A 22,473-nucleotide genomic window follows, 5' to 3' on the forward strand; every position below is an offset into this window, starting at 1 on the left:
CTTCTACATCCATCACCTACTTTGTTATTTTGTTTTTAATAAAGTAGGTGAAAGTAGGTAAAATAAGCATTTATCATATTTTTATGATATTTTAATTCTCAACCATACAGGGAAATCTATATGCACAAAACATCACAAACACTGTGCCACTAGAATGGCAGCGACTCATGTGACAGACGTCAGGTCAGCTTTTGAGCTGGTCGTGCCAAACTCAATACAGAAAATGATTCTTGGAAAGATGACTCTAAACAGACGGCTAACTTTCTGGAGAGAGTTGAAAGGTGCTGCATAAAATGCTTTTACATGGGTAAATTTGCATGTAAATGTATATTTTGTCACTCTTGTGGTCTATAAGTCACAGGATAACTCAACAGCTGTTCTGTGGGATTCAGAGACAGGCAGAGCAATAGGTTGTGCCACTAGAAACTTGCCTTGTCAGACGGGAGAGAGATGTTTTCAGCTATTATTACTCCATTAAAAAAAAATAAAAAATTTAATAAATAAAAAAAATGTCATATGGATGAGTAAGTCTTTCCTTTGCCCGTTAAAAAAAGTTTTAATGTACATTTTTTAAATGAAAAATGAGTAATATATCCTCCGTGAACCACGATCTTTGACAGGTAAAGAACACCACTGCACTAAATAGTGATTGAAATAGTTGGTAAAGGAGTTAATAATGAGATATAAACAACAACTAAACATGCACTGGGTCAAACTGACCCAAGAACATCATTGCTGTACCTGAGAAATGAACATAAAAAGAGGATTAACTAATAATTGTTAAAAAAAATCTGAACAAACAGGTAATTTTTTGCAACTAACTGTAAAATATATGTTAACAAGCAGCTATAACTTTTTTTCAGCGTCTTGAGAAACTCTTGGCAGGTTTATACCTTCTGGTTTGTTTTGTTGCTGAAGTTCAGAAATTCTGCCTTTGCCCGTGGCAACTGTCAGTCAAACCAGTTTTTTCCACAAAAGACAACATTTCGTGACAGGAAAAGCACAGCTGTCAAAAATAAAATAATAATGACCGAATCGCATTTAGCTGCTTTAGTTTCAGGGTCCTGATATTTTGCACGCTTGCTCACTGTGACCCTGTCATTTCTTAATGGGACTTAGGGAAAAGGATCGGATCGCTCGTCTATACGATAAGCTTAAATGCCCTCTGGGAAAAAAAGACCTAACGAGTTTAGAAAAAATAAAAACTGCAATCAACATATTGCCGTTTTGCAGATAAGTTAAACAAGTTGCTTTAATTAAGTTGCAGGGCAATTTGCTGTATGCTGCTGCAGTGATGCAAAGAATACTAAAAGGCAACAAACCAGATGGTCAGACAAGCTGCCTCAAATTAGCCATGGATGAAAACCTAAATGTAGATTATGTTGTGTAGATTATGCTTGCCATGTGTGCATCATGTACAGTAGATGAGAAGAAATAAAAAAGGGTATGCTCTGCTGTACCTGTTTGCAAAGAAACAGCACAGTGAATTAACAGAGCAGAAGTTTCTCTGTTAATTAAAAATGAAATAAAAGATCAATCAGATTTATCCATTTTTATTAATTTTTGCGCCTTTTTCTGGTTTTGTAATGTGCAATGACCCACATGCATATCAGTTAAAGTGTGAAAAAGTGTAAGCATGCATATGTGTATTAACATGCTGGTGTAACAAGTGTCAGATATGTGCATGGATGCCAAAATCAAACTATACCGAGGCTGATAAAAGTTAATATGAATCCTATATACAGTAGGGGTGGTGTGTTGGTTAACACCAGTGTTGGTCAAGTTACTTGAAAAAAGTAATCAGTAACTAATTACTGATTACTTCCCCCCAAAAGTAATCCTGTTACTTTACAGATTACTTATTTTCAAAAGTAATTAATTACTTAGTTACTTTTTAAAAACACGATTTACAACCTGAATAGGTGATAAAGCGATAGATCTTTCAGCCCAATTCTACTTTTTCTGCATAATCCATCATACAAAATGTAATCAAATGGAAAGGTCTCTTTTTAAAACTTGTTTTATTAGTTTTAATCTTTTAACTTTATGCATCAAGCAAAAATTTAATTATATGCAACATTCTCTGACTGGAAGAAATTAGTTTAACATTTAAACCTATTTTCTGCACATTCCAGCACATAAAATTATTTTTTTGTGTGTTAACACTCACTCTTTCAAATAGATGCAAGTAAAACACAGCAGAAAATAAGTAAAATCAAAGACTAATGACTTCTGAAGTCTTAATTCAGCTCAAGACGCTGTAGATTCCCATCAGTAACACTTTCGGTCCACTAGTAAAACGTAGTTCTATTAATCTAAGCTCGATTACTCTTGAACCGGAACTGGATGTAAGTCCCAAAAAACTGAATTGTAGAACTGAAACTAAATGGTGAGAAGTGAATCCGAAATTATTCGAGAGCTAAATTTTTAAAGGATTAAATACGGTTTCAAAGCAAATGAATTCATTTTCAAACTATAAAATTCGATTTCAGTTTAGTGATGATCATTTTCAAACCAATAAATTGAATTTCAAATTAGGCTAATTCATATTCACTTTTTAAAAGCATTTATTCAAGTTACAATTCAGATTAGGGATGGGTACCGGTGTCCGGTGCCGTTCTGACATAAACGGTAGTAACCAGACCGAAAAGCAGCGCACATTTTGGTGCTTTATTTCGGTGCTTTTTTTTCCTGAGCTGTGATACACTTTAGATTCTAGCCAATCATTTTACGTTTCCGAGGATAGTAGGCGGGGCCAGGTACGTACGTTCTGTTACGGTGTGTTCACACCGAACGCGATGGACGCGAATAGAGCGTCAGGTTTACATGTAAAGTCAATGGAAAGGCGCGATGACGCGCGATTGCGGGTCCCGCGAAAATTCGGAAGCAGATTTGCGTCGCGAAAACGCCAAAACGCGTGAAACGCGCGTCAGTGTAGCGCGTCTGGCGCGTTTGACTCGCGAATAAAACCACGCGCGTGAGTTTTTGTGTTGCATTTTGTGCATACGCGCGTTTCGCGTCTACCGCTGGAGTTGGAAAAATCTGAACTCCAGCGTCAAATCGCGCCGCGACAACCAATCAGGAGCCTGGTGACGTGGCTGTTACCTAGGTCAAAGGGGCAGATCCAGCCAAAGCCTTTCATACTTCAATGGAGGGGAAGGCTAATCAATGCGGTAGCAAACAACTCGGAGCTGTACAACACCAGCTGCTTTCAGTACCGAGACAGGAATAAAAAGGACCGAGCTTGGAGGAAGATATGTGAAGAGATCGGGCAACCTGGTAAGTTCATTCATTTCTCTTTTGAAAGTTTTCACTGACCCGGGGAAGCCGCACAAAAGCTAGCAAGCCACCGCTATTTTCCCACTGACGTACAAATACCGTTCTGCTTTTATGCATGTTGTCATTTAGGAATATATTTTATTGTTTATTAATAAACAGCACACAGTGGTCCCGCTGTTCATCCGTCACTGCTTTGCTTTTTCGCTGATTTTTTATTGCACAGTACAGCATTGCATTCTGCAGCCTGATTGACAAATCTCCTGCGCTTGCCAAATTTATCACGTTTGGTTTTGATAACCATCGCGTCCAATAGAAAAAACAGCACAAAAACACCCATAACTATGAGCCTCATTCGGAAATAGACACCTGCACCGTGAGGGAAAAAGGCGCACGAAAGTGGCGGGCAGATGAAGACAAACCGCGGCATAATAATACTTTTACGTTTTGCAATCTACAAAGGTTTGCACTTTGAGAATCAATTGTGAGAACTGTGACCAGGGACTAGTTATTCTGAGAACCCCTGCAATAAATGAGGGACCACTGTCTACTCTACGATTATTATATCCAACCTGTTAACATTTAATACTGTATTGATAGAACCAACTGATTCTGCAGCAGAGCATCCCCAGTCCCTGAGCTCCTGCTGCTGCACCCACAGATATGTACAGCAAGCACTGATACCTTTTTAGTCGGTGGGATTCCCTTGTGATCACCTTTACTAAATATCTACAACCAATCTGATTATATCCTGTTATTGTTTTTTTTTTTTTTTTCAATGTTGAAATTAAAATCTAGTAGCAGCCTTCTCATTTCTTTGTGTTTTGTGCTGTTTTACAGGCCCACAGAGGAGGACGGCTCCGAGGCAGATGAGGGACGGGTCCCAGGACGGTCCATCGGCGGTGGAGCTGGCCATCCTGGAGTCCCTGAAGAGGCCACACCAGTCTCCAATGGAGCATTTCCTCCTCAGCCTTGTTCCTGCTCTGGAGAGCAGCTGGTCCTTTTTATTCCTGTCTCTCTGTAAATTCTTATATTTTATATATTTATGTTTAATGTTTTTCTGTTTGAGACTTTTAATATTATTTCAAATAAATGTTTATAATGACTAATGTCTCAGTTCTACTACACAGCAAATGTTGGCACACAACTTGACACATGTAGAATTTATTTCATATTATACTAATGACAAAATATACTGATACAGTGGGATGCAGAAGTTTGGGCAACCTTGTTAATAGACATTATTTTCCTGTATAAATCGTTGGTTGTTACAATAAAAAATGTCAGTTAAATATCATACAGGAGACACACACAGTGATATTTGAGAAGTGAAAAGAAGTTTACTGGATTTACAGAAAGTGTGCAATAATTGTTTAAACAAAATCAAGCAGGTGCATCAATTTGGGCACCACAAAAAAGAAATGAAATGAATATTTAGTGTATATCAATGTGTGTGTCTCCTATATGATATATGGGGTGCCTTTGTCTGGATGTGCTTCCCATCCAGAGCTGCACAGCACAGAGGAAAGTTCCAGCGCTCCTGGAATCCCTCTGTGATGGACCGCCAGTCTCCAGGTGAAGGCACAGCCATGAAGTCGTCCACTAGACAGTCCCAGATGGACGTCGCTGCCTTGGGGGTGATCTGGCTCACCGTGGACACACCGACTCTGAAACTGAACGCGATGGTCCTGAAGGAGTCCCCGGTGACAAGGAACCTGGACAAAATTGTTCAAAATCAGTATTATGTGTACTGCAGTTACAAAATACATTATTCAAATTCCAAAATACTTTTGTGATGTCAGATATAAATCACAAAACTTAAATCTTACATAAAACATTTTGTAATTATAAGGATAATTACAAAATGTATATTAGATAATATCTAAAACAGTTGTGTTTTGTTTTAACTTTAACATATCATAATTTGATTGGTAGCAACTTTTGCCACTACAGTGAGCCAATCACTCATAATTCCTAAACATGTCAATCAGGTAGGAATGAAGTAAGACATTAATAGAAATAAAGAGTTGTGTGTTAACATGTAGCCCTTTCCTTGCTTAAATCATTAATATTTTTGAAAAATTAATCTGTGATAAGACAGCTTATCAAGATAGAACCATGTAACTAGAGATGAACCAAACTGTTCACAGTTTTATCTAACTCTGTTTTAATAAAGGCTGTGACCCCTGCTATAGAGTCTGACAGCTGCAGGGATTATATACAAATATTCAACTATCCCAGAATTAAACCAGGGGCCCGTTCTTCGTACCTCGCTAAGTAAGTTAGCCGGATTTGACTGTTGACGATTTCGCGTGATCCTGGATCGTTCGGTTCTTCGAAGCCCATCCGGGACTTGCTGTCATAGCAACAGAGCCGTAAGCGTAAACCTGCTCGGGAGCAGGTTTACTTTATGTAAACAGGATTAGATCGCGGCCACTCAGGTATTTCCGCTTCATGTATACGAAAGCAACAGCGATATTTTACCACTGTTGTACCATAAATAAATAACATCAATGTAACTGAAGATAATGCAGCACTTGATCCTTTTATTGATTTCACACAGATACATACAGGTCATTTCCTAAAAAAGGGAAATGTACTATTAACATTCTATTACATGTATGTGATTATTACAGATGTAATTCAGATTTCAGAGTAGTAATTGCAATTTACTTCGTGTAATCAAGATGGGAGACCACGGCTATAAAAGCGAAGGTGGATTTGGGAAGCCTGTCGCAGCCATGTCCTGTCCGTATACGCGAGCCACCCATTGCGGAAGGTGCAAGATTGATAAGGAGAGTCCTCAGAATCCAGCGTATATTGCGGGACAGACAGGATCCTTTAGCTCAGCGCGACAGTGTGCTCATAGAGAGATATCGATTTTCCCGTGAGGGTATTATTTACTTAACCAACTTGTTGACGAGGGGGTGCAGGACCACCACCTGTCTTTTTTTGCGCTGCCCCTTTTCTTGGTTGCTGTTATAAACAAACAAACAGATTATTTCAGGGTCTCTGTCCAAGAGACGAAAAGCTATATAAGTGATTAATATTACCATTCTGTAGAATATTCTTATATTTCACTTTTACTTGTTCCCATGTTCTAGTGGGTCCTGTTGTGGCTCTAATGTGAAAGGGGATATAATATAACATAATGTAATATAATATAATGTAATATAATATTGGATAATATAGTGTGATATGATAAATCTACCCTACCACCTACTGGTGTTGGCCAGAGGGGCCGATGGCGCGATATGGCAGCCTGGCTTCTGTCAGTCTGCCCCAGGGCAGCTGTGACAGCTACCAGTGTGTGAATGTGAGAGTGACTGAATAGTGGCATTGTAAAACGCTTTGGGTGCCTTGAAGAGCGCTATATAGATCCACTCCATTATTATTGTTATTATTAAATTACTTACGAGTTTAATTTGTCAGCAACTTTCTGCCAGCCCTCTCTCCTTGCTTTTGCAGCCTTTGCAGTGTTCCCTTGCGTTTTAATTAGACTCTGAAACTCCTAAAATCCCTCACTCAAGAGTTCTTGCTCTGCTGCCGAAGAATACCGAGCGCGCTCCTTCGACATTTTCGCCGACCAATCAAAGGGTTGCCGATCAATGTTTCTACTATCGATGCGTAGCCCCTGTTGGGCCACCCAGTGATCTCACATTACTTCATCCAGCTATACTAATCGTCAACAACAGGTGTGTTCGGGGAACCGGAATAGCGAGCTCAGAGTTAGCGCGATGATTTGATCTTGGATGTGTCATTTGATCTTGGATGTAGTAAGCGACGTACGAAGAACGGGCCCCAGGTCTAAATAAAAAGGAGTGAGTATCACTACAAAGGTTAACTCAGTGGTCCTAATGCTACAGTTTGATATCAGCAAACACCGAGCGCATACATTGATGTGACACCACAGCCATGCTATCATGCAAACACTGATAACAGCATAAATCGAATTAAATCGGGACTTGATGAGAGCTTCTGAGTATCACTAGAAATATTATAAAGAGTCGTCTCTGTACCACAGTTTGCTTTCAGTAAACACCGACAGCATTCACTGTTAGCATAGCACATCCATGTTAGCAGTGTATAACTGGATGGATTAGCATATTAGCACAGATATCAATAAAGGACTAGCGTATTAAATAGTTTTACTAACCTCAGGCAGACGGACAGGCGCTCTGCAGGTGGGATTGAGCGTCTGTAGTTGGTGTTTAAGCGGGCGATGCTGGGACCGACGAGGGAAAGCAGGTCCTCAAACTGGCCGACGGTGATAGCGCTGGAATCGGCCGTCATCCAGGCGCAGCTCCTGGAGCAAGTGGTGAAACTCACCAAACTGCTCATGCCTCTGGAGGACCTGATGGACCCAGGTACGGCGAGGACGTCTTTTACGCTGCTGCTCTGCTCTCCACAGTACATAGAGAAGGGAGACTCTCTCTTCAAGCGCTAGCTCGATAGCTGCCATCTTGCAAAGATACCGGTCTGGCACAACTCCCTCCCACATTCCTCCCACATTTGAGGCGCGATGGATTTTTCTTGGACACGCGTTGAGACGCGAATGTACACGCGTCAAATTAGGGGCGTTTGGGGCGTTTTATTCGCGTCCATCGCGTTCGTAGAGCAGAGCTACAGATTAAAAATGTCCAAGGCGAAGCGGTCAAAAGTCTGGCTGTACTTCATAGCAAAATATGCAAACTCAGCAGCCTGCAACAAGTGCTTTAAGCTGATACTGTGATACTGTCAAAGGAGGTAACACCTCAAATCCGATGAAACACCTGGCGACGCATAGCGTTTTTTTTAAAAGCCCAGAAATGCGCCGTATTTGATAGCTTGCTGCGAGACCTCACACCGAGCACATCTACTGCGGGTGGGTTGCCTGTTATGCAACATCCCCCAAAAACACGAAGAGGAGAGTCCTGGCCCCTAGCCCTGCCAGTGTAGCAGAAATGATGACGGATGATGGTGGCAGCAGCAGCAGTTCTTCTCTGCGTGAGTAGCTAATTTACGTTGAGTAGGCTAACCACGTTATTACATTAATGCACGTAAGGTGAACTAGCAAACATCATCATAGCTACATGCGGCTGTCTTCTTGTTTGATGGCAGATACTCCCTTCACCCTGGCCAAAAAGGCTAAAATGACCAAAGAAAAAGTGGAAAACAGTTAAACATGAGAGGTTTAGGACAAAGTTTGTGTTTTTTCCATTGTTTAAGCACTGCTTCCAGCCAAGAGTGATACCATATATGCCCCATAGCTGCAGAAAAGGCTAACATTGTTATCTTTTTACAAAAAACAGCTGAACATGAGAGGTTTTTGGACCAATTTTGTGTTCTCCATTCTTTAAGCACCGGTTTGAGCACCGGTTTGAGCACCGTTTAAGCACCGGCACCGTTTCAAAAGTACCGATTTGGCACCGGTATCGGATAAAACCTAAACGATACCCATCCCTAATTCAGATTCAATCCGAGCAATTCAAATTCACACAGCGTTCCTACGGGAAAGTAACGGGTAATCTAATTACCGTTTTTGCAATAGTAATCCCTTACTTTACTCGTTACTTAAAAAAAGTAATCCGATTTCAGTAACGCGTTATGCGTTACTGCCCATCTCTGGTTAGCACTGGTCCAGGCCCTTTCTGTGTGGACTTTGCATGTTCACCCTGTGTCTTTTTCCCAGGAGATGAATGAATCTACTAGTACGCCACAGTCCAGAGACATACATAGGGTTAGGTTAAGTGATGATTCTAAAGTGACCCTAGGTGTGAATGGTTGTCTTTCCAGGGTGTACCCTGGTGTTTACCCAGGACAGCTGGGAAAGGCTCCACCTGCCTTGCAACCCTGAACTGGATACAGAAGAAGATGATAGATGTATGAATCTAATCTTTATGACGGAAGGTTCTCACCCTTTTCACCTCTCATCTAAGAAGCTTCTTTAGTTTTAAAACTAAATGGTTGAGAGTCCCAGGTATTTAAACCCAAGTGCTTGTACCTAAGACCTTGCCTCACCTGACTTCAATAGGAAGGGATCTCGCCACCGTTTGGTTTTAGAAAGGATTAGAAAGAGCTTCTTCAGCTCTTCACCTCTGAGAGGTGAAACATCTTCAAGAAACATAAAGAAGTACAGTCGCTTTCTTTTCAGGCTCATTAGCCTCTTGATGATAATATTACTCTAATGTAAAACAAGCTAAATCATTGCCCATTTGGACAATCAGAATACACCTCACTGCTATCATAGACAGTGTACTAGACATGTGCATTGCATGTGGCACTAACAAGAGACAGCTGCAGTAAAATACTATTGATTGAATTGACAACACATTATGTTACCCCAAGTTCAGTAAAGTTTTTACACTGAACGCAACACAAGAGGGGGCGAGACAGAGAAGCCAATAGGAAAGGCATCAGTGTCTGAAGCGTTCACTCGTGTCAGCTCACCTGACCGCCGTCTGTGGTTACATAAATAATGTATTGCAAACACACAGCAAAAAGCTGTAGGCGCTGGTATGAAATACCTTTGTTTACTGTTGGCTTTCACCAAACTATGGTAGTAACCAACACAGGTGCTGACATGTGGCATGGGAAGCCCAACACAGCACAGAAGTGAAACGACCAAATCAGAACCGCACGTAGTATCAATATCCAGCTAAAGGCCTGCCACACCTATTATCATGTACTCCAGCTGATCAAATTACAAAATCAACCCGTTTGTGTGATTTCATGCTAATTTAAGCAGTAATTAACACAGTATATTGTTCAGCTATCTTCAAAGTTTTAATTAGCATTAAAACCATTTGAGGAAAATTATTCCCTTTGAGGACATACTCTCGCATTCACAGTTTCCAGTCATGTGAATAGAGGCTTGCTTCATCCTAAAGGCCTTTAACAAGATAAAAACAGTTGTCTTTCTTTTTGTCAGTCTGTATTTCTTTCTTTCTCACTCTTTCAAGAGTCTGAATGTGTTTATATGCAAGCGTATATATGAATGTGCGCGTATTTATCTTGGATTGTGCAGCCTCAGTCCTCTTCAGAGAGCGTAGATGATTTATTGATTAAAAAGACTGGTTTATTCAGATGAAGCATCTGGAGAGGCCTTGGGACTTGTTTTTAGTCATAGAACCCCCCCGCCCCCCCATCTATTCTCACCCCCTCCTTCTCCTTAAAAGACATCACGCATGGTCTAACATCTGGAGAAAAAAAACACAAAACAGAAGTTCTGGAAATTCCTTGTCATTCGTCTCTTCTTCATAGCCAAGAATAGCCAAGTTAGAGGGACTGAAAACCTTAATTTTCATCCTTTGTGTGATGAGACTATTCAGTTTATTATGTCTAGCATGGAAGACTGTTTTTACGGCAACCATCTTTAACAATGAGCTGCGTGGGGTAAGAGTTGGGAGGTGGGGCGAGAACCTGTCAATCAAACCCATATTTATGGCGCTGATGCACACGAGTCATATGCCAGTTTTCTCCTCTCTTCAGTTTTCACAGTTAACGTCAATAGATGTTGATGCCTGTAGACGCCTACTCCCCATCCCAAAAGAGATCAATACAAGTAATCAATAAAGAATGGCACCTATAAGCAGAATGGATAATAACAATGGTATCAGTAAAATTTTATCAATATCCATCTAAGGATGGTGTCAGGAGATCAGTGCCCAATCATCCTGCCCCTTTGTCTCAGTGAAATACCTCCAGCACCGTGGGAACCAGCTGATTTAGAATAACTTTATTGTTTTATGGCAAAACCAATGATGTGTATGCATGTTAATGTATGCAGTTATCCTGGTAAGCTTATAGGGATTGTCAAGTAAACAGTCTTTGTAATTCTCTGCTTTCTGTTATTATTGTTAGTTTTTCTCTTACTTTGTGTTTTTGAATGTCAGTTCAAATATTCCTCATGTCTTTATGACTTTTCGTGTGCCTCATGTGTCTCCCTCATCTACCTCTTTTCTGCATTAAATTATTTTCCATGCTTTATTTTGAAGTTTAGTTCCTAATGTACGCTCTGGTGTTTTTACTTTCCTTCCTTTTTTTCTCTCGTTTTGTCGCCCTAGTTAGTGTTTGATTGAGTTCCTTATTACCTTTGTCTCCCTTGTGGGTGTATGTAGTCTGTGTGTTCTTCCTCAGTCTTTGTCATTTCTGTTCCCTTTTGTTTACAAGTCTCTTCTGTTCTGCAGGACTGACTGATTTTTTTTTGGATCAGTTGCCTGTGGCGACTTTTGTTAGTCATTTTCTTCATTCTGTAACCACATTTTCATTCATTAAAGTTGTTTGTTTTACCACCTACCTGCTATTCCCTGTCATGCCTGCATTTTGAGTCCTCATTTTGAACTAAAACATTCCCCAGGCTCCTTTTCAATCTGACATGTTATACACACTGGACCACTATCCAATTATGAGAGCCTGATATCTGGGTAGATGTGTGGAAGCTCTGAAATTTACCCAGAAAGATACCCTGATAACTTACTAAACCACATTCCTAGCTGGGTTGGGAATGGGGAAATGTAGTCATGTATACTTAGTTCCTCTTGATTTGTTAATCCAACAAAATAATGAAAACACTCTGTAGCCCTGCTGGCTTGCCAGTATATGCCTTCTTCTCTTGAGCCATGTCAGAAGCTTGATAGTCCTCGTCAGTGTTTCTTGTTGGGATGCCAGGCCATGGTTTATGTGTAGCTGACAGACTAAAGCTTGTGCTAGGTCAGGGCTGACATGATTTATACACCGCCATGGGAATGCCTCAGATTTCCTGCAACTCTCCGTCAAGGTGCTAACGTAATCTGCCTAATTTGCCCCAGAGCTGGGGATTTGCCCCATGCTTACACAGGATCCTTCACAGGGGTTAGTGCAGAAGGTGTGGAATAAGTAAACATGGCAGTACTTACTCATAAAGCGGAAATGCACCAGGTTTTATAAAACACAGATCATCCATCCACAAGTTGGATTTGAACTCTCTTACCCCAACAAGGGAATCCTTGCTATCTCTTTCTCTGCACTACAAAGCCTTTAATCTTAGGCCTAATTGTGTGTGTTTTTTTGTGTGTAACCAAATGTATTGGTTGAGTAAGTTTTGCTGTGGCCTTCATGCAACTCAAACGTGCAATTTAAGTGGAGATTTTCACAAGTGCATGTGAAAGTTCCTGTTTTGACAGGTGCTTGAACCAGGGATTAGAGTGGGGATGAGAGATGCATTAATCAGAGGATTCATCCTCTGCTGCTCTTCTCATCCCACTTACTAAATATACTGCATCAAGCTCGGCCAGCCAGGGAGCGACGGAGGAAGACTGAGATGGTGTAAATGTGGCTTCTGAGCTGTCAGCGAGAGGCTTATTACTTGGGTGGACATACATTTACAGGTCTTATTTCATAGGTATGTGTGTGTGTGTTGTGTACACAATTTTATGTAAGCGTGTCTCTGCTGATTTGGACAGTAAGCTGAGCTGAGAGTGAAGACTGAGCGAGGTTTGTTTCATCTTCAAGCACTGCACTCTTGGAGCAAGTCCGCAGCTCCTAATGCACTAATGCAAGAGGCAGATGGCTCCCTCTGTGTCTTTCTCTCCTCTCTATTCATGGTTTCGTCTATTCCTGCAACTGAAGTGACTTCTATTCCCCCCATGTAGCGTGTGTGTATGCATGTGCATGCGAGGTGCTGAGTTCATCTCACGGTCTAATTGAGATGACATTTCTGCTCTCCAAATTAAATTATTCAGGTCTTCTTATTCATTTGTTCTGCTGTTCCTTTTTTTTTTTTGTTATTCTCTTTTTATTAAACAACCTATATAAACACAAATAATCCAAAATAAACATATAATCAAGAACAGACGTAAATAAAAAAATAAAATAAAAATAAAAATAAGAAAAACAGACGGGTGTACCCTCTAGTGTGTATGTACTCGCACACACATATTCACTCACACACCCATATTCTTAAGCATACATACACATACCTACTTACATATGTGTTCACTTGTAGTCTCATACATACTAACATATACATATAAACACATAACGATTCAGAAATGTGGCATATATAGTTACAGAGATTCAAACAAGATCGGGTCTCCTTAACCGGATGTAGTGTTTCCATTTACCCCAAATTTCACTAAATATATCAAACTGGAGTCTTTTAATGAAGGTAATTCTTTCCATTTTAAACATCCCATGTACAGTCTCATGCCAATCACCCAGTGATGGAATTTTCACACTAAGCCATTTCTTGGTAATAATTTTACGGGCAGCCAAACTCAGGATACCATACAACTGCTTAGACATTTTATCTACATTTACTGAGTATAAATATCCAAACAAAAGTTCGTCCCAATTAAAGGGAAGCTGCATACCAAAAATAATCTGCAACTCAGAGTGGATCAATACCCAAAAAATGTTGATCCTTGGGCAAGACCAGAACAGATGAAAATGTTTTACTCCTTGGGCCCCACAATTTCTCCAGCAATTAGAGTGATTAAAATAATGTTTACTTTGTGCAGGGGTAATAAAAAACCTACAGATACTCTTCCAACCGTAACATCTCCATGTATTAGAACTAGAAATTCTCCACTGAAAAGCGCACTGCTCATACCAAATGTTATCTGATATTGCTATATTTGTTTCATTTTCCCATTTTTTTTTGATGTAGGTAGTATTCCACTTCTTAACCTCTTGTATACCCTTGTACAATCTTGAAATCACTCTGCTGTTCCTTTGTTCCCCATCCACCAACTGCTTCTCTTTCTCTCCGGGCCAAAAACCTGTGCTCATAAAAAGCATTGACCCCAAAAATAAAGAAACCATAACTTCAGTCTTTATTTGATGAGGCCAAAGCTCATTCCAAGTGGTGTGACCTTCAAAGAGTCAGTAATGGCTGAAGTATTGCTGGAAGGAATCCTTCACTTGTCACCAGTGGTTGAAAGCAATTTATAGTTTTCCCGTGATGTTACATCATGGCAGGAACGCCCACCTGGAGGGCAAAACAAGGCTTTCTTCCACTGACTGCCTCTTATTTTGGTACCAGCTTTGTCCAGCCAAATTGCTGTATAGTAGTGGGATGATAAGTCGTTCACTTTGTTCACAGTGTGAACTACAGCACTACATGCAAGCACACCTCTCCTGCCTGGTTAATACTGCAACAACCTGATGGATTAAGCTCATATAGCTAATTACTGTAGCACTTCATTTTGTTGTGACAATGCAGAATTTATTGTACTCAGAACAGCTTTATAGAATCTCTCAATGCTCCTCTTGGTTATGTGAGTCCTTTATCTGTTTATTTATTAATTTATTATTTGTGGCTCAAAACAGATGGAAAACTATCAGACTGCAGGCCTGCGGACTGCTTGGGGGCATGTTGGAACGGTGTTTTTGCCCTCCAGCTCTCCGTGCCAGTCACGTGGCTGAGAATTATGTATTGGCTGGATTTGTTCACTATTCTAAATATTAAAATCAAGGCCAATGAAGGTCATTGAGGAATAAACATTTTGGGGTTTTTTCCGCTCGGCTTCGTAATAAGAGTTTCTGAAACTTTTATATTTTATGTGAGGTGATTTCAAAGACCAGTTTTGTTATAAAGGTGCAGCTGCATGACATTGAGGATGAAGCAAAAATGTATTTGTACTGTGCTTCTAAAATTGGCAGCCATGGCAGCAGGAGGTTAAGCTATCCATCATAGGAAAAATACCAGATTTCTTTTTTCTTTTTTTGCTCTCCTTTATTCCAGCTTGGTTCTCATCCTTATCTGCTCAGACGCCTGTTTTCCTTGGCTCATCTTTGATGCAAGAAGTTGTGCGACACAAAGCCAGCATATACCTTGATAAAAAGGAAGCTTCACTGCTACGGTTGCATCTGGCTTGCATCAGAGACACAGTCCCATACACACATTTAACTTGTTCACTCTTACACGGTGTACAGACCTGGGCGCTGGCAGCACCTCTGCGTACCTTTTGCACAGCTACTTCTCTTTTCAAGATCAGAAACTTGTATTTCTATTTTAATAATGTGGCATGTCAGGATGAGCTGGCTGCAACCTCCACTGCTTTCAGTGTGAAGGAGTAGATGGGGAGCAACACAGAGCCAGGTGGCGGCAGACCGTTGTGCCTTTTGAAAAGAGATGTCAAACATAAGGCACGAGGCCCAGAATCAGCTTGGCAAACACTCAAACCTGGCCCATTGGACGGCTTTGGAAAAGGTGAAAGAGTGTATAAATGTTGGACTTTCAACTGCGCATTCTCACTCCTGAGGTGTAATATAGTGACGATTTGTCCCACGGCATTCCTGACGATCGCAAAAGGTGACCTTCTGCGTTCTTATGCTACGCGCCAGCAATTTAATGATGTTAGATAGTGTTTTCCAAAGTGATTTAGGTAAAACGAACACACATGTGTAGATTCATTCCAAATGGTTCTCATGTTTCTTAATTTTTCCGATCTCGTAATAGAAGGATGTGTTGGGTGCCCGGAAGTGTAATATACGGACAATTTGTCACCTAGCATAAAATGTTGAAATTTTTTTTTTTATGCTTTGGGAGTGAGAACGTGTTGCCCATGTCTATGTCCACTACACCAAAATGATTCAGTAATATAGAAACAATTAAATAACAGAAATAATTCAGGGTTTTTTTCACTATCTATCTGTTGTGTAAACAATGGGTCTACAGAAAAAATAAAAACAAATTTCTGTGAATTCAACAAAACCTTTCTGTTTTATGATTACAAGACAGTCTGGGCAATGAGCTGCCAACACGACATATATCTTTCTTACAATTTAAACCAAAGGAGTAGTGCTGACAGATTTCTTTCATTTACTACAATAGCATTTCTTTATGTTGTAGAAAAACTGAACATCTCTACCAGCACTGCAGGACATCTATGCTGAAAGGTGCAGATCCAGGGCCATCAGGATCATTAGGGATTCTAGCCATCCCGCCCACAAACTGTTCAGGCCACTGAGGTCAGGGAAGCGCCTCTGTAGCCTGAAAACAAGAACAGAAAGGTTCAGGAGGAGTTTTTACCCACAAACTGTGAGACTCCTCAACCAAAACACAAACCGGACAACATGATGGACAATCTCACACACAGTACATAATTTGCACTTTATCTTTCTTCTCTGAACCTTATCCGTACCTTATTATATACATCTGTACTATGTAAATATGTATATTTTTATAGTCTTCTCATTCAAATCATTACAGTGCAATATCTTGCACGTCATGGATATATATTTATAAGCACAAACATATGGACTTTTACATTGTTTTTTTATATATTTTTTTACTTTTAACTTTTGTTTCTTTTCCTTTTTTTCTTAGCTTATGTAAAATCCTTTTTAGCATGTTTGCACAGTCGGGGGGAGTACTTTTTTAGCCAGAAAAAACATTTCACTGTATGTTGTACCAGCTATAACTACATGTGACAAATAAATAAAGAATTGAATTGAATTGAATTGAGACGTGCTGTGAGTTTGCATTTGTTTTTCTTATATTAAGATATGTCAGGGATTAAATGTGTAGTGACAGAAAGGGGAGTTTTACTGGTCTGGTCCACTTAAGATCAAAGTGGGCAGTACGTGACCCAGGATGTGAAGTGAGTTTGACATCCCTGCTCTAGAGACTTTGCATGAATACCTAGCCTCCTGTCACTGGCACTGCTGAAAGTTTACTCGGTGAGATACCTTTAGTGATGCTGAGACAAAAGAGGGCATGCAGCAGACAGCTGTTAATAATCCCTTTGCTGCATCGCCTTTGGACACACTATGATTTTTACTTCCTCTTGATAGGCTTGTTGGCAAAAGCCTTTCTTCTTGTCATCTTGGCTTGAGAAAAACTAAACAGAGTTTGTTTGAACTTTTTGGGAAGGGGCTAAAGTCTACCACTGTGCAGAAAAGGGGTTCACTTGATTTATAACACAAGAGTGAAACAAAATTGTGTTTGAAGTAACATGTGATTAACCATCCAAACACTTCAGTATTGTCATGTTGGCCAGTGAGAGCAGCTGATGAGAGTTTAATGATGATCTCTGTTCTGGATTTCTATTGTAACATTTTCTTAGCTACTTTTGTTATCTTGCATTCACATGTTGGAGGAAACATTGGATATTGGAAACTACTCTGCAGGTTAGTGCCATTTTATCACAGTGAGGGTTTTCATTCATAAAGTCAAACAAATGAAAAATTATGAATTGCTATGGTCATTGTGCAGTGTTGACGGATGTTTGCGTGTTTTTTCTGCCTTGCAATTTGTGTCCACTGATTTGTATTTAAATCAGTGGACATCAGATATTTTATATTTAAAAAAAATTTAAGATGCGGTGAAGTGAAAAACTATTTACCCCTTTCCCGATTCCTTATTTTTATTCATATTTGTCACACGTTTCAGATCAACACATAAATTTTAATGTTAGATCAAAAACATCTGTTTAAACACAAAAAGAAGTTTTTAACTAATGATTCTATTAAGGGAAACAAAGCCACTGACGACTCATCCAGGAGTTCACAAAAAAAAAACCAACCCAAAAAACCCCCAGAGCAAAATCTAAAGACTTGCAGACCACACTTGCCTAGTTAATGTCAGAGTTCATGATTCATGACATCCATGGGAAAGTTTGAAGAAAAGTTTGCCTTGTCTCTGTCTTCATGATCAGCAAGATGCCTAATCAAACTTTGGACTTAACTCTGATTCAGATGCTTTGATATGACCTTAAACAGAATGTTCAAAATTCCTCCGGAGCGATATTTATGCCACTTGAACACTTGATTGCAGTTTTTGCTGCCAAGGGTAACACAACCAGTTATTAGCTTTATGGGCAATTGCTTTGTTACTTAGAGCCAGGGCCAGGTAGGTTTGCATATCTTTGTTCCCTTAAAACATGAAATCATCACCTAAAAACAACATTTTGTAATTACTCGGGTTATCTTTATGTAATATTGCAATTTGTTTGATTAAATAGACAAAAAAGGACTTTCAAAGGGGCACACAGAACTTCACAGGACTCTACTCTTTCTAACTTGTATACAGACTAGAGTTTTTGGGGTATGTGGATTCAGGATGTTCCTTTCTCATTTCTTTAAGCTGCATATACTTGATCTCTGTCCTCGACTCCACTTTGCATTTCCCACCAAAGATGCAACAGAGGAGGCATGATGACAAAAAGCGTGAGAGGAATCGAGGCAACAAACATTTAACAGGCGTCCTTTTTGGTAGCCCATTATAAAGCGATCTAAATTTCTAAAGTTTGTCACAACATTAATTATTTAGTTTTAGCCCAACTACTTCTTTATTTATCATCTCAGGTGTAATGTAGGTTTGGTATTTTTTAAATGTTAGAGCTGCATTTCTTTTCAGCTCACAACATGGTGCAATGTGACAAGATGTAATGCGCACGCATACACATGGCAAAGGGCAGAAAGTTTGATCATCTTAAGCCTCTGTCACACTGACCTTTTGACTCCTGGGGGACCGTCTTCTGTTACGGTGAAATGTCCATTCCCCAATGCCAACCACCCAATGAATTAAGAATTGAATTTAATCATTGAGCGGTTGCTGGAGGTCGGAAGGGTGTGGGGTTCCCAGGGGGGTTGCAGCACAGTCTCTAAGTCTGTGTGAGGTGGGGTTTTGAATAACTGCAACAACATATGAATAAAAAGTCTTGCCATGATGTGTATATTCCAGTCAGCCTCTCCTGTCTTATATTTGGAAGGTAAAAACACTTCTGCCAAGGATACACCTGTGCATCCTCAATTATAGCTCCTCTGGCAGGCTTCCTCTGTCCTCTGTCCTTCAGATGCATTTTAAGAATTGAGACATCCTCCAACATGGCACACTGAGGTTAATTTCTGGGTCACAGGGAGGAGGATGGTTGAGACGAAGAGGCACGAATTAGAGAAATGAAAAAAGCCTAGTTTTTCTGAACAGTAGTATACCTTGTACAGACAAGAAACAGCACAGGACTGTAGAAGAAGCAATGAACCGTAGTGGTGATACTGAAGAAGGTACTGTGTATGCCTAACATCTAATATCAGAATAGATTTTACAAACAGTGACATTGTTGCTCGAGGAGACAGAAAAAGAGGCTGGGTGTGTTTGGAATCTTAAGTGGGAGAGTTGCAGCATTGCCAAATTATCCATATATAGGTCAGGGACACAAATTTGTGTTTATGTGAAGGCAATGTGTGAGTTTTTTGTGTATCTCTCTGTCTCTGTGATGACTGACAGGGAATTTCTTGCACTCTGAAGTGAATAGAGTAAACAAACATCAGTGCATGCTAAAGCCAGGCAGCAGCCTGTCTGGGAATCTCTTGGAAGCCTCTGAAATTGGTTTTTGATTATTAAAATGAAGACAATTTCCTCTGATTAAATCAGCGAGTGCAGATATGACTGAAGCTGTCTACTAAAAAGAAGAGATGGAATTTAAAAGATCAGGACAAATAAGTTAGCTAACTTCCAAAGATAAAGAGAAGTTTATAAATGTTCATGGTTTACAGACATATTGATTGGATGGTATGTGTTAGGTTTTTTTTCAGTCACTTCCCTTGTGGAACTACTTCATCCAAGAAGAAACTTTTCCATAAAAAAGGAATGCATAGCTTCTAGATTCAGGCCCATGACATAACATCCATTTACAGTTAGGACAGATAAGCAAGTTAAGCCAAACTTTATAAACTTTTTTCTTGATAACTGAATACATTTACTGAACACTTTATTAGGTACAGCTGTTCAACAGCTTGTTAATACTATCAGGCAATCACATGATTGAAACTGGAGTGCATTTCCAGTATAGCCATGTCTAGGGTTTACAGAGAATGTCTGGGTGAAAATGCTTAGAGCTGACAGGAATAGTAACTCAAATAACCATTCAACAATGGTATGCAGAAAAGCATCTCTGAATGCACAACATGGTGAATCTTGGTAAGGTTTTGCAAGGTTACCAAAGGTAAGGTTTACGAGAAGGTAGGAGACCTCCTATGATGTACAGTCTGGAGTTCGATACTGCCAACAAAAAGACAGGAGGTAGGGTGGGAGGCTGATGGCCTGTTGTGGTGACCCTTAAAGGGAGGAGCCAAAAGATGAAGAAGAAGGAGATCCACCTTAGGCTTCAAACATTATAGTGTACCATGCAACAAAGCTAAGATAATCTCACACTGCTTTCTTCAGACCTGAAGGCAAAAGGCAAAGCAGTAGTAGGAAAGAGTACCCAATAAAATGGGCAGTGAGTGCAGTTTTTATTCTTAGTCAGTTAGTTGTTTCCAGCATTGATTACTCATTATTCTCTCAATTATTTGGATTTAAAAAAAACAAGTTTGGTCCACAAAAAATCTTTCTTAATGCCTCTGTTGCTTTGTTAAAATGTTTCTGTCTCATCTGACCAGCAATGCAAAACTAAGAAATATCCAGAAATGAAAATACCACAGACAACACAAGCGCAGATGTTCAATTAATCATTCCAGTACCACGTTTTCATTAAACAAAACAACTACTAAAACTGGATGATTGGTGGGTGGTTGATTCGGAATTAGCAAAAATACTTGCAGCTTAATTTTCTATCAGTGGACCAATGGATTAATCGCCAAATTATGTCAGCTCAAACTTAAATGTGAAGTTTTAAAACTAAGAGGATTTAGGGGTGCTGTTAACAGTATAATGCACCCAGTGAGTGTGTAGCTTTTAAGTAAAAGCTAAGACACTGTTTAAGAGATTGAAAGAAAATAATCCTCCCTATAAAACAAATTTAGGTGCAGTTTCATCCATTTTATCTCCAGCTTTGCGCAGACAGTAATTACTAAAAATCTTTCCCATATCTACCTGTTACCCCCAAATCCAATCCTGTTCCTCTTATCTTTCACAGTGACAGTAGTATACAGCCCTGTGCTTAGTGCTGAGTGGGTCATTTCAGGGGTCAGGGTTTTTTAATTGGATAATCCAGTCCCGAGCCAGCTGAGATTAGCAGCTACTCAAACCTAGGGAATTGGTATGATAGTGTTTGACCTGCATGACCATACTGGGTGAAGCAGTAGCACACAGCTCCACCTGAGGGTAATGCATAAGCTACTAGAGATGATGGACGAAAGTTTGTTCAGCAGTACCCATTTTCAGAAATTAGAGATATGAAATTTTCAGACTGTCCTCCCGTAAAGGGAGGAGTTTACTATGTTTTTAAGGTTATGCAACATTTAGCAGTTGCCTGAAAGTGTGCTGGAGTCATCGCTTTTTGAAAAGAACATCAAACAGAACTCGAGCTTATTGGTTAATGTTTTAAAAGTGTTGGTTTAAAGCCTAGCTGTAACATCTTTTATAACGCTTGCCAAGTCATTCTGGGGCTTAAATGTAACCAAACATTGAGTAAAAACGGAGCCTAAAATGGTCCTATCTTAGTGGGATCGCTTCAGACCAGTAACCAAACAATTCCTAATCGGATAACAGCCCTCTTGAGATATCAGCATTATGTACTGGTATTCAAAATTTACCACATCGTGTAATAAACTGTCGTTGTCTTCATGGTGGAGCCTTCAACAAGACTCAGAGACTGTGCTCGTCATTTTCTGCAGCCGTGTGCTTATGTTCACACCCCCCCTTGTGAGTGTGCCTCAGAGTCTGGCACCGCGTTAAGCCTGAGAATGTGCATGTGTCGGTGCTGTCCCCCTAATCCTTACAGCAAATAAAGGGGAGCTTAGTCAGTCTGGTGCACATACACACTGGAGCAGGCAAGTGAGCACAGATGGACACGCTTCACATGCACTAGCACGTGCACTTTTCATATCTTTCTCCCCTCCATCTGTCTAATACTTCATCCTTCCTTTCTTTCACGTCTCTACGATTCTCTTCTGCATGCTTCAACCTTCTTCCAACCCTCTGTATGCGTCCCTGCTCTCTTTCCCCCCCCCACCTCGACTGTGAATTCCTGCACAAATGCCTACAGTGTCCCCATCTCTTTGCCACGCCAAACTGAGTTTTGGAAATTGGCTCAAAAGCACAAGGATTACCCCCACGCCCACAACGGTCACCCCCTCAACTTTCCTCCGCAGGGCTCAACAGCCCCTAGTGTCCCATAATGAGAGAGCGGCTGAGCTGCTGAGGTGGGATTTACGTTTAGCAATGGGTACTCGCCCTCTCAGAGTTGTAAGCTGTGCTGTGGTCACAGTTGAGCCCAAGAAAGGCCTCTCTGATCCTACACAACGGAAGTAAATATGCACTCCCTTTGCCTTTGTTTTCTTATAAAGCGT

At 40.2% G+C, this 22,473-nt stretch overlaps 1 protein-coding gene across 1 annotated transcript; it reads right to left on the reverse strand.

The window, feature by feature from the left end:
- Positions 1 to 4,360: 4,360 nt before the first annotated feature.
- On the reverse strand, positions 4,361 to 7,774 carry LOC146619975 (uncharacterized). The gene is made up of 2 exons (XM_085369264.1): positions 7,433 to 7,774; positions 4,361 to 4,991 (listed from the first exon to the last, which is right to left on the reverse strand). Exons 1-2 carry the CDS (start codon positions 7,690 to 7,692, stop codon positions 4,721 to 4,723), a joined length of 531 nt encoding a protein of 176 aa, XP_085225390.1. The 5' UTR covers positions 7,693 to 7,774; the 3' UTR covers positions 4,361 to 4,720.
- Positions 7,775 to 22,473: the final 14,699 nt, after the last annotated feature.

The sequence above is a fragment of the Diplotaxodon limnothrissa genome, linkage group LG13 (genome assembly GCF_057381915.1).
Source record: "Diplotaxodon limnothrissa isolate DT_005_m linkage group LG13, D_limnothrissa_male_GT1.1, whole genome shotgun sequence".
In the NCBI taxonomy this organism is placed as follows: domain Eukaryota; kingdom Metazoa; phylum Chordata; class Actinopteri; order Cichliformes; family Cichlidae; genus Diplotaxodon; species Diplotaxodon limnothrissa.